At 33.5% G+C, this 13,277-nt stretch overlaps 1 protein-coding gene across 1 annotated transcript; it reads right to left on the bottom strand.

The window, feature by feature from the left end:
- Positions 1-786: 786 nt before the first annotated feature.
- On the bottom strand, positions 787-3,898 carry LOC105778753 (vacuolar cation/proton exchanger 3). Its single transcript, XM_012602516.2, has 12 exons — positions 3,844-3,898; positions 3,048-3,324; positions 2,902-2,969; positions 2,793-2,821; positions 2,529-2,725; positions 2,228-2,440; positions 1,995-2,156; positions 1,742-1,858; positions 1,481-1,651; positions 1,266-1,356; positions 1,105-1,168; positions 787-1,026 (listed from the first exon to the last, which is right to left on the bottom strand). Exons 2-11 carry the CDS (start codon positions 3,303-3,305, stop codon positions 1,161-1,163), a joined length of 1,314 nt encoding a protein of 437 aa, XP_012457970.1. The 5' UTR covers positions 3,306-3,324; positions 3,844-3,898; the 3' UTR covers positions 787-1,026; positions 1,105-1,160.
- Between the last annotated feature and the right edge of the window lie 9,379 nt (positions 3,899-13,277).

The raw sequence follows: 13,277 nt of genomic DNA, 5'->3' as shown, positions 1-13,277 counted from the left end.
AGGAATCGAAAAAATAGAATACACTCTCCAGATCATCAACCGAGGCAGAATATAGAAGAATGGCATCAACAACTGCGGAAATTGTTTGGTTAAGTGGGTTGTTGGATGAACTTGGCTTTAAGAACAAAGAACCAGCCATATTATTTTGCGATAATAAAGCTGCGATTCAAATGGCGTATAATCTAATGTTTCATGAAAGAACAAAGCATAGAGATTGATTGCCATTTTGTAAGAGAAAAAATCCAACAGGGATTGCTTCAAACCTGCATATCTTGACAAAAAGGCAGCTTGTGGATGTGTTAACAGAAGGATCACTTGCTATTCAACAACATGAGCATTTGATAAACAAGTTGGGAATGAAACAAAATTCTAAGATAAAGCTAAATAAGTTACCATTCATGTTAATTGCAGGAATGTTATCCATGTATTGATTTTTAGTATAGGGTTAATATATTGTTTAATATTAGAATTTTGCTTTAATGGTTAATTTTGAATTTAAAGGTTTGTTTTTGTCTAATTTAATATCTTAATTTGATTTTAATGTTTATTTTGATATTTGAATTTTTACTTAAATTCTTTTTATTAGAGTACATGTGTTAAAAATTCATTGGATTGTTTAGTCTAGATATCAAATCGAACATGAAGACCAAACTCAAGTTCTAAAATAGAAAAAAAATCAGTTTGGGTTTGTAATTTTATTATGCTCTATTTGTATCACTCAAAATTGGACACTTGAGACTCTAGCATTGATTTTAAACCAAATAAAAACGATTTCTTTTATTTTGATAACTGCAACATTACAAAGAGAAACAGAAGAGTGTGGTGTATACGAACTGTAGCTTGCATTCATCAAGCTTTTCAATGGTATGCCGATCTAAACCTTTATACAACATATACATAATCCATTTTAACTCTGAAATGTCACCTTCCCGGCAGGCTCAGATCATAATATAAAGAATAACGAATGTATATGATGACATCCATATTGAAACTTTCACCCAATATTTCATAATATTTCAGCAAACCCTGTATTCATTAACCTTTAGTTCCATAATATTTGAATCAATTTGTGAAAAGAAAAAGCTATCTATTAAATTTACTTACTTTCTCAAGCTCTGAATATTGGATTAATGGGTATATTAGTTGCTGGTTTTGTGATGTCAAGTTGCTGTGAGATGAAACATGGGAAAAACCCAATAATAAATAGTTAAAAAGAAAGTTTTAAAGTGATGAATATACGTATAGATATGGGGATTTATTCTTACTTAGAGGTGTTTTGGATACAAAAAAGCAAGCTCCAATAACACTGTAGAGCAGTATAAGAATCAGTCCTTTGAGGTAGTGAGAATTACCATCCTACAAGATTTTAGCTCAAACTTGGTCAAATAATGAACCCAATATATGTATATATTATTATTATTATTATTATTATAAATGATTCTCTTTTAATGATTGAAATGAAGATGGTGTTAATAATTACTTGTAAAGTGAAGGCAACAGCAATAATTGATAGGGCGAGACAGCCAGTTTCAAGGAGATTGAAGTTAAGATCCATGTCAATACCCATAATCCAAGCTGCAATCACGCAGAGTGGTACTGCAAACATGGAAATCTGAGTTGCAGATCCTAATGCAACACCTAGAGAAATATCCTGCATTTCCCAAATATCTCTGTCAACATATTGTTTGGTTTACATCGATAACAGCCTAAAAACTAATGGGAAAGAATTATTAAGACTTACCAGCTTGTCTTTAAAAGCAAAAATGATGGCTCCTGCATGTTCTGCTGCATTTCCAACAATGGGTAGCAAAATCGTACTGTTAAAGCTAACAGAGATTCCCCATGAATACGAGGCATCCTGAAATTAGTCAATACCAGACTTTGATCAAAGAGAATTTGGAAAAAAAACAGTTGATGGAACCCTCTTTTATCTTTTGGATATTGCATACAAAGGGTTGATTTGTAAGAGAAACTATTGTTAGAACTATAATGACCTCAATTGTTTCTACAAGATATTGAGATAGCAGAGAGACGAGAGCAGTGAGTACAACTAGCCATACAAATGCGCTCCAAAATCCAATAACTGCTTCTTCTTCTTCCTCCTCTCCTTCTCCTCCTCCTTGTTCTAATGCTCCATCTTCTTCATCTTTTGGTTCCTGTTCAATGGACTTATCAGCTTAGCTTTCAGCTTTCCATTTTAAAACCTATGAAACATTGATTGAACTACCTCTTGAGCTTCAAAGAATTGACTGTGTGTGAATAGTTGGAAGACCAGGTATGTAATGTAAGCAATCAACATAACAACGCTGCTGGCTCTCGACAACTGCATTATTGGGTCGGCTGTGTCAGCGGCGGATGCCCCACTCATTCGGAACAACAATGGCAGCGAATGGCACAGTAATGCAAGCAGCAGTAAGATACAGTTCACTTCGGCTTGTCTCTGTCAAATCCGACAACCAAATTAGATTGCTGGTAAATTTTTAAACGAAGTGAAGATTTCTCTATGTATGATATTGGATGTAGCTTACTCTGTTGAATTTTTGTCCCTTTCTGAGGTAAGCAATACCGCCACAAAAGAGAGAGGTCCCAAGAACCAAAAGCATATTTGATAGGACTGAACCCAGCAGGGAATACTTTACCATATCTATTTTGTTTTGCCTTAGTGCAAAAATTGCTATGATCAGCTCAGTAGCATTGCCACAGGTTGCATTCACCAACCCTCCCACTGTAATATCAAAACACATTAATACATGGAAGATACGAAACTAAACAAATATAGTCTTATTCGTTACCTGTTGGGCCAATGTAATAAGCAATTTGCCTGCAATATGCAGAACATTAATTTGTTTTTCAAAATCATATATATATATATATGATAAGGATGAAGCACATCTGGCTTACTCGGTGAGGAAGCTGATTCGTTCAGCCAATGCTGAAACTCCAAGTAAACTTAATGCAAAAACCCAAGGCTGTTAAGAGGAAAATAATCATAAATATTAACAAAGAAAACGAAGAGAAAATCAAAGAAAAGAAAAATATGAACTTACTCTTCCAAACCCATAGAAGTGAGCAACAAAGGCGAGTGGAACAACAGGAAAGATAACAGAGAGTTTAGTGCCTAAAACGACCTCATGAAGATTGGCGAGGAAGTGCCTAAGCATTGGGCATCGGACCCTGGAACCAAGCGGCAGGTCCGACTTTGTCCGCAACAACGACGACGACATGTTAATTGAAGTCTTGCCATGGCGGACCAAACCCTTCGAATCTACATTATCCAATACCCATGGCTCTTGCAACGATCCCATCTTTCTTTCCCACAAAAACCTAAATATGTTGCACGTAAACCCAAAGTACTGCATTAAACATGCAACAAAAACTGAACCCTACAGTTCAAATATTTCAATTTTATTTAATTTTAAGGTAAAACATACCAAGCAATATATTAAAGCAAAAAAAAAAAACAATCAAAGAGAAGAACACTAAAATTCGAGCCACTAAGCTCATCTCATACACTCGATTCTACTGTCCTATCTCTTCCCTACTATGATTAGAAGTAATAATCAACGAAAGTTCAGGTATTGTAAGGCTAACAGTATAAAAATCCCATCGCATGTAGTGAGCCTCCTTATTTACAATATAAATAAAAATAATTTAGTATCATGCATCTTAAAATTACTATAATAAATTTATTTTAAATATAAAAATTATTTAATTCAATTACTGCTTACTAAATTGAAAATAGATTCGCAATAATTACAAACGAATTTTATTTCCCTTTCATTTCTTTTTTAAATCAAGCAAAACAAAAGAAGAAGACAAAATCAGAAATTAAAAAAGACTTACTTTTATATGTGGTTCCAGTGCCGCCGCCAACTTTCCAGAATCTGACGCCACAAAGGGGGAAAAAAAAAACTCACTAATTTCTCTTCAGCTCATCTCCCATGTTATTATATATAAAAAAAAAAACTAAACGAATTTAAATATAAAATTTAATCCACAACTTAACCGAAAATTTAATCCCTAACATAACTTCCCTACTCTTAATTAGAAAAAAAAAAAGGAAAAAAAGGAAAACAGTTTTTCCTATTTCTTTAAAAGTCAAATAAATTACTTTCATACATTAATTTATCTTCTGTTATCTGTTGTTATAAACCAATAATAATCCAACAAACTATCTAAAACAAATATTTCTTAACCCAATAATTTATTAGAAAATCCTATGTCATCTCCCTGCCTGCTCTAAAGTAGGTATCCTTTTAGAAATAAAATAGCTAATATGGGATTTGGTTAATATGTTTTCTTTTTCAAGGGAATTTCATTAATATGTTATTGATTTATGGTTTAATGTATACTTTAGTTCTCCAAGTATACCATTTTTTTCACTTTGTTCTTTAAAGTTTTTTTGTCCACTTCCGTTCTTAATGTTATCAGACGTATATTCATAATCAATCCGCTCCTCCATCACCCTTAATCGAACCCTATTGAGAGATGCCGAGTTGTAACACCCCAGATCTGGCGGGTCCAAAGTTTCGGCGTATAGTAGTAAATAGTTTGTCTAGCGTAGTGTTATCCGCCCAAAAGATTGTTTTGGCATATAGTAACCGCCACAAGAGTAAGTAAGAATTTGATTTTATGATATTCTGTCATATATTAAGGAGAAGTTTGTGTTAAGTGATTAAGAGAGTAAGTAAGACTTTGATTTTCTGATATTCTGTCATGTATTAAGGAGAAGTTTGTGTTAAGAAATTAACGTTAAGTATAGAAGAAGTATTTGCCAAAAGTATAGTACGCTTGGTTTGTATGGAATATTATGCTAGTTAGATTTTAAGTAACATGGTTAGAAATCAACTAAATAGCCAAACTGGATAATTGTGATTGTAATGCATTTATTAATATATCTTTCGAAAACTGTAGGCTATTAGGAAGGGAAGCTCTGAAACTTATGACACTTCTCAAATTTTACTATGCAAGTTGAGTCATATTTATATGTGAGAAATAAGTTCTGAAAAGGTTCTTCCTTCCTCTTTCTTAAGTGGTATTTACTGATACATTTCTTAAGTTTGGATGTATCTCTTTATCGATAATCTAGAAGCTATAGTTATGTTATGATCAATGGTTATTCCATTCAAAGGTAAGTATTAGTATTCTGCATGTTAAATTCTGAAAGAGTAAGTTTGTAAAAGGTGTATGAATAGTAAGATGTACGTATAAGGTCTTGCATGGGAGTTGTCAGTGTTTGAATTGATGGTAAATAGTATACGAATGAGTCTTAATGATGTTCTTATGTTCTGAAAGCAGTGGTTGCTGTTGGCTCGAGATGGATATCCGAATCTGGACTTTTGAACTGTCGTTAGTGAGAATCAAATGAGTCTTTACTTTGACTCTAGCATGTATACTATTCGGACTGAAGTATATTTATATAAAAGTGATCAAACTGGAAACTGGAAATCATGGATAGTATAGTATAAATATGTTACTTATACAGCTTTAGGAATAAAGATATGATTAGATTAAGAGATAAGTTAGTTTGCTTGAAATTAATTTCTTTGGAATGTATGAAGAGTGTTAAAAAATTATGAAATCTTGGGTTTGGGATATGTCTAGTTCGTAGAAGTGGTAAAGTGAGTCGAGTCACTGTAGTGGTAAATAAGGAAGTCCGTCGGGAATGTAAACATGAACTTTCATATGAAATTCTAAAGGAAAAATTCCATGGCCATGACATATTCTGAAAAAGAACTGTTGAATGACATTTTATATAATGGGGTTCTCTACGTATCCTAAGGTGATGATGGGAAAACCTCACTCAATGTGAGTTTAGGCAAATCCATATCACAAACACTGCAACTTTGGGATGCCTATGTGGCATTCTGACAACCTCTGTGGCGTACTTTGAATGAATCGCCTTTGTGGCATACTCTGTATATATATATAGCCTTTGTGGTGTACACACTATGGTTTGCCTTTGTGACATATTCTATAATAAGGACTTATGGCGTGTATGGTATATCGTTTGTTTGCCTCTGATGTGTTCTGTGAAGTCCGTCGAAACAATAAAAATGAGACTCTGAATGATTCCTTGTATGACGTGTTCTGTTAGGCTTTTATGGCATGAACTGTCAAGAATGTTTGGTAAGAGTTGAATCTGAATGTCTGTCATGATTGTAGGATATGAGTAAATTATTTTAGTTCTATAATAAGTAAAACTAAGATGAGGTATTAATATGTTTTGGGATATTAGTGACTAAGTCTTAAGGGTTTTCATGAAAAAGAGATGTGTATCTATATGTCAAGAAGGGTATCTATTATGATGATTTGTAGATATAGAAAGTGAGGGGTATTGTATCTTCTTCTAGAATTATTCTGAATCAAATTTAATGTTATCTTGAATTATGAGATTCTGATATATCACGATCTGGAATACGTCAGAGTGGTCTATATAGTGATTTATTCGCACGGATATATGTGGTACCAAATCAGGGTACGTCTACGTATGAATTGATGGTATTATATTTTGTGTAAGTATTTTCCAAAAATATATGTATCCACACGTGATAAATGTTAGTGAACAACTGTTTGGGATAAAAGTATGAGTTAAGACAAGGATTATTAGAAGTGGTTTCTGAGGGTATGTACTATTTAGAAATTATTATGGGACAATAGATTTATGAAACGTTTGGAAGGATTCCTCAGTTAGTTAGATAAGGAAGATGGAGTATGGCAAGACTAGGATAGTCGCTGTTTAAGAGTATGGTAAACTGTGGTGGCATCTGTCAAAATAAATGATGCAGAATTAATTGGCACCCAGTGGTTCACAACAGATTGAAAAGTATCCATCAAGGTACTGTTATAATGAGCTCACTAAGTACCCTGTACTTATAAGATTTGTTATTGATTTTTAGGTAACTATGATGAGACTTTTCCTGGAGGGATAACATTAAGAGTATGCCAAGTTGGTGGCGAGGATGACTATTATTCATACAATGGAGTTGTGGGGTAGTCTAGGAATACACCTTTAGAATATGTTTTAAATGAACTCCTAACTTGTAAAGATATGTATCAAGAATGATATAATCAAATATATTTTAAATACTTCATTTTTTTTGTAATAAGTATTTAAATAAAATCCCACAGAACATGTTTAAAGAGATAGGTAATTGTAAAGTGTTTTTGTTAATGATTGATTTTTGTGTGGTGACAACCGAATTTGGACCTGGTGAATTGAGTCAGGTTTGGGGCGTTACAAGATTTTTACACGTGGCCCTTATGGGTAGGGGGTGTAAATGGGATCCCACCCTTGTAAGCACGTTGGTGGAAAGGTGGAGACTCGAGATGCACACATTTCATCTTCCATACGGTGAGTGTACTATCACTCTAGAGGATATGCAATTATAGCTTAGGTTACATGAGGATGGGCCGGTAGTGGGTGGGTCAATTTACGTAGCCGATCGAAGAGACGTATGCGAACAACTTTTGGGGACGGTTTCGAAAATGATTTATGGATCCCAGATAGATATGAATTGGTTAAGAAGAAATTTCGGTAGGCTCGATGAGGATTCAACTAAAGTCCGAAGAGAACAACACACTTGAGCGTACATCCTTATGATTACCGGGGGTCTCCTAATGCTCGATAAGTCACGAAATCTTGTCCATTTAAGGTGGCTTCTAAAACTTGTCAACTTTAGAGAAGTGGGTGAACTTAGTTCGAGCCAGCCATGTTAATGATGTTGTATTGGGAGATGTGTCGAGAGACAAAACCATAAAAAATTAAAATTGGTGGCTGCATGGTATTACTGCAATCATGGACGAGGTATCGGCTGCCATTTTTATGTCATCGAGCAGACTACCATTATACATCCCCACTCATAACAAGACAAAATTCATTAGATAATATATTTTCCATAATAAAATTATTTAAAATTTAAATTATTGTGTTAACATATTATTTCAATAGGTGTAACCATGGGCCGACCTGTGTGGGACTACCAAATGATTTTCGAGATATACGACTTCTGTTAGACCAACATTCAGAAGCAGAGATATGTATTTTTTTAAATTTTGAATTATATAATACTAACATAGTTGATTTAAAAATTAGTAGAATATATAACTTAAATTTTTAGTGTACGCTACTGTGGAGATGCACGAGACGGATAGAGTGTTGTGGCAATTCGGGTTTAGGCAATTGATTCCACAGGCACCCTAAGACATCAAAGATCTGCATCATATTGACTTGTGGGGGTGAACAGATGAGCATTGGCCTACATTCCGTGTGCAATATATCAACATTTGGAATAATAGGTATGGTTTTTTACCTACTCGTAAGGCCATTGTTGCTTCGGAGTTAGCCTACCATTCGGAGTACATGCCATGGTTTAAGGTCCATGGCAAGCCATATCTGCTAGCAGAAGAGGTGAGGGGTAGGCAACCATATACGAGGAGGCCACAATAGGCGCTTATGCATCTAAGGTCTGGCGGAGCTATCGAGGCGGGTCTATCATTTACACATACGCAAGAATCGACACCAATGACCGAACCACCCCCCGGTTAGTATGACTTGACTTATTTTGGTGTTATACTAACCTCGTCATTTTTACACAAGCACTACATATTGCACCACATTTTTCTTCTTCTACTTCAATGACAAGTTTTTTTTTAGACCTACATCCTCGGCATATTACACGCTGATGCCATCGACGTTTCAGGCAACGACGATGCCAACGAAGAAGTATAAGCCTTCTATGTTTGGGGCACCAACTAGAAGTCCGATTATTATGTCATCGGTGTATGGGACACAATATAGTTATACCCCTACGTTGATGGTGTCGCAAACACCTCTGAGATCATTGTTCCAGTAAGGTGGACCATCTTCGCAACCACCTATTCCTAGAACGGAGGATACACGATGACAACCGAGGAGCAACCAATCACAATCAACTACGAATGAAGGCAAAGAAGATGATAGGTCGAGACTATAACCTGTACTAGAGGTTGAACCAAGAAGGAATTTGACTCGTAACTATTGACCACCCCGATGTGGCACACATTCTGACTCGGAATTGGATTGATTTATTTTTTTGTGCACTTCTCATGTAAATTTTTAAATAAATATAAAATATTTTTATTGTATCAATGTTGTACATCCTTATATTTTTAAATAAATATCGTTTTTGCATCAAAATTGGTTGTTGTTGTCATTTCATATTATTAAATCAAGTCTGCAAGGGAGCAATTGAATAATGTTGTATATTTTATTGATTTGTATAGTATAATAAAATCGTGTGTTTACAAATTACAACAAAATTTGAGTATGAATGAAAAATTAACAAATAGATCAGTAGTTAAAAATTGTAAAATCATAATAAATCTGATCGACCTCAACCTCTCGTAAAATAAATTGATCAAAACTCGTTGCATTCAAAAACATTGAAAAAATTACAAACTAAGATTTAATCAAATCGAGTAGTTCGAGTTTTGATTATGAATCAAATTGAATTTTACAGTTTGAATAATTCTAATATACGATTTGTGTAAATACAAAGCTTGTAAATATCGAATTAAATGATTATTAACTTTACATCTCAAAAAATTATAAAAAACTAAAAAATATATAATAAACTTAAAAAATATAAAAACTAAAAACCTTAAACCCTAAAAACCACAAAACCTTAATCCTAACCCTACTTAGAAAAATAAAAATGTAACCCTAAAAAAACGAGAACACAAAGAAAACGCTTTTAATTGGAAGCGTTTTCATTATTTTGGCCTAGTCCCATCATTTTTTCTTTAAAAAAGGGCCTAATCAAGTAACTTTTTAAAAAATGGGTATAATTTATAAATTTAGTCAAAAAAATTGTCATGTTTCTCTTTATTTTAAGGAGAAGTACTTGATCCATGCTGATTTGGGAGATCAAAATCATATATTTGATCCTAGAAATAGTTTTGGTGCACAAAAAGACTTAGGTAAGTATTTTTTTTCATTTTGTTTTTATTTATTATAATCTTTTTTTTGGGCAGCTAAAGAGTCAATGATGAATTTTCTTGAGGAAGGGAGGAATGATCCGAGTCTCAAGGCCCAATTTCAGACCCATGGATGTGATGGGCTCACACTACCTCAAGGCCCAACAACAATGTTAAAGGACAAGTAAATCAAACCAAGATTTGATCAAAGATAAGATTCGAGGACAAATATTTTCGAGGAAAGGAGGAATAATACATGCATGAATGGGGTGAAATTTATTAAATTCCATTCACTGAAGCTACCAATTTTCAAGCTTGGGAAACTAGCAGACTTGCAACGAATTTTTGGATGGTATCTTGGAATTTCTAGGTTGAGATGTATTATGGAGTTTGAAGATCTATCTTTTAGCTTCGAAACGCACTTTGAATAACTCGATTTTGAGTTTGAGAGCTCAAGTTATGATCGTTTTAGTGAAGACTGTGCGAGCATAATTTCTGAACGGGAATTACGAGTTTTGGGCTTTTAATTCGAGTTTAAATCATGTTCGGGTTTTAGGCTTAATTTTTATTATATACGAGCCAAATATTATATTTATTAGCTCTTATTATTTTTATTATTATTTTATTCTGAATTTTTTGATAATTATTAAGTAGTTTAAGTTATTTAGGAGTTTTATGTTAACAAGAAAATTTAGTTTAAAAATACTTCTTGTTTAGATTAAATTAGAGTTCTAGTATACTTAATAGTTTTACTTAGATTTATTTAGCTAGCCTATATAGGCTTTTGCATTGAATTATTTTAGAAGAGTTTTAACAATCTTTTCAGATTGTGGGGATCATCTTCAAACTTTTTCTTGTCAAGTTTTCTTTCTTGGAAGGGAAATTAGAATCGCTTAAAGGGGGGTTGTGGATTCTTCGTGTTTCCAAGGCATTTTAGGACTTCTACATACCACGTTCTATCTTTCCATCTATCTTCTTTACTTTCTTCCTTAGTGTTCTAATCTTAGATTTATTATTCTATTTTAATTATCTTAGTTACTTATTTTAATTGTTTTATCTAACTTGGATTTGATTGTGTTTTAGGTTGTGTCAAAATCCAAGTTTCTTTCCAAACGTCTAAAGCCCTAAGTCAAATATGTAACACCCCTAACCCGTGTCCGTCGCCAGAATAGGGTTACGAGGTATCACCGATTGAAACACAACATTCAACATTCATTTCTCAATCAAATAATCCAACATTAATAAATATCATTCAATCATACACATATTGTCCCTTTTAGAGGTCTACGAGACCTTAAACATACATTAGAGAAGGTTCAGGACTAAACTAATCACATATAAAAATTTCTGAAACTTGTAAAAATTTTCTAAGTGACAGAGGTCACACGGTCGAGTCACACACCCGTGTGCTCAAACCATGTGGCACGAAAATAGACTTGGTTTAAGCCACATTTCTCACCTTTCACATGCATACCTAAACCACATCATTTTGGCATCAATTTCACATCTAATAGGAAACCAAAAATGACCATTTCATGTACATTTCATACCATTGTATATCCATTTCTTTACTACTCATCAAATGTCCATAAACTAGCTCAAAGCATTCCAACTCCACATGATTCATCATTCACCACTTACTATCAATTGCATTTATAACATGCCTTAAATTCAAACTAAATATCCAACCAAATCATTCAATCTAAAACCAAACCAAGGCATACCAAAGTATCATTTCAAATTCATATTTAAACATACCATTTCTTAAGTCACATTGCCACCACATTTGCATTCATGGTCAAGCCACAAATAACCAGACATATATATGTCACTTACCAAATGTCTATTGAGCTATTTGAACCATAATCAAACATACCAAGATATACCATTTCACAAGGAAATTTACATACCAAACTAATATGAACATAGCTTATACACATTAAACTTTACATCATTTCTAAGCCAAATCCCATGGCTCAATACATATCAAACACATATGCATAAATAACCAAAGGTCACTTATACACTTCATAAACCAACTAGCCTATACATGCCATATAACCAAAATCACAAAGATTTTGAAATACCAAAACGATAGCTAGATAGTGATAAAATCTCCGACGACTTCCAACTCGAGCAAGCCTTCGAAACACTACGAACATAGGAAAGAAAACAAAGTAAGCGATACAGCTTGGTAAGCTCGTATGATAATATACTCAACTTATCAAATAACACATATTAAGCATTTACAAATTACAATGTTACTCATTTGCTTTCACCGTTATACCATGAATCCATACACATAGCTAACCAAGGGTCTCACAAGCTTATTCATTTCCATGTTCATATAGATCTAATATATTCTCACCAATTCATTCACATTTACATATGCATAATAAGCAATTTAAGATATCCCACATTCAATCCAATATTCATTACATATTCATAATCAATATAACCATATGGATTTCTCATAATTATCCACTTACTCATCATGTGAAATTCGATATCCTCAATAAGCATTTATATAAATCAAACACTTACATAAACGCAAAACTTTCCATGTAATATACACGAGCTCACATTTATTTATCAATATTCTTTCATTCAATATACGTATGAGTATCGTACTTACCTGTACCACTTATTTCGTTTACACTTTTATTCTCGTCTTGACTTTGCTCGTTGAACCATTCAGAATCACTAAGGATACTCAGAAATCTTGTATAACTTGCACAATGTCATATCCCAGATATGGTCTTACGTGCTATCATATATCGATGCCAATAGCTAGCTATGGTCTTACACGAATCTCATATCGATGCCAATGTCCCAGACATGGTCTTACATGAATCTCGTATTGATGCCAATGTCCCAGACATGGTCTTAGATGAATCACATAACGATGCCAATGTCCCAGACATGGTCTTACACGTAATCACATCTCAGTATCCTAAGCTATTCCTAATGTTCGTACCAGACTTTCGGACGTCGTAACTTTTTTGGTTCATGCTCGTACTCATCCAATCAAAATTTAAATCAATTCAAAGATAAATGAACATTTAGAACACAATTTAAGAACATTATTTAACATACGGACTTACCTCGTTCGTTGAAACGACGAATTAGGTCGACTAATCCAATACGTAGTTTTTCTCCTGTTTCTAGGTCCAAATCTTGTTTTTCTCAATCTATATAATAACAAAATTTACTTATTTAATCACTAATTTACTCAATTTAACACAATTTACACATTAGAGCAATTTTACACTTTTTCCCTATACTTTCACATTTTTGCAATTTAGTCATTATCACATAAA

Source organism: Gossypium raimondii, chromosome 4, assembly GCF_025698545.1.
Source record: "Gossypium raimondii isolate GPD5lz chromosome 4, ASM2569854v1, whole genome shotgun sequence".
NCBI lineage: Eukaryota > Viridiplantae > Streptophyta > Magnoliopsida > Malvales > Malvaceae > Gossypium > Gossypium raimondii.
Note: the sequence above shows the minus strand (reverse complement) of the source record. Positions and strands in the feature narration are given on the sequence as shown.

Bases quoted from the DNA above. Each gene is read 5' to 3' on its own strand.
- LOC105778753 (XM_012602516.2), bottom strand. From the start codon at position 3,305: ATGGGATCGTTGCAAGAGCCATGGGTATTGGATAATGTAGATTCGAAG. The intron at 2,157-2,227 runs GTAGTTCAATCA...TCCATTGAACAG, and splicing joins AATTCTTTGAAGCTCAAGAG to GAACCAAAAGATGAAGAAGA. The intron at 1,652-1,741 runs GTAAGTCTTAAT...TGGGAAATGCAG, and splicing joins TTGCTTTTAAAGACAAGCTG to GATATTTCTCTAGGTGTTGC.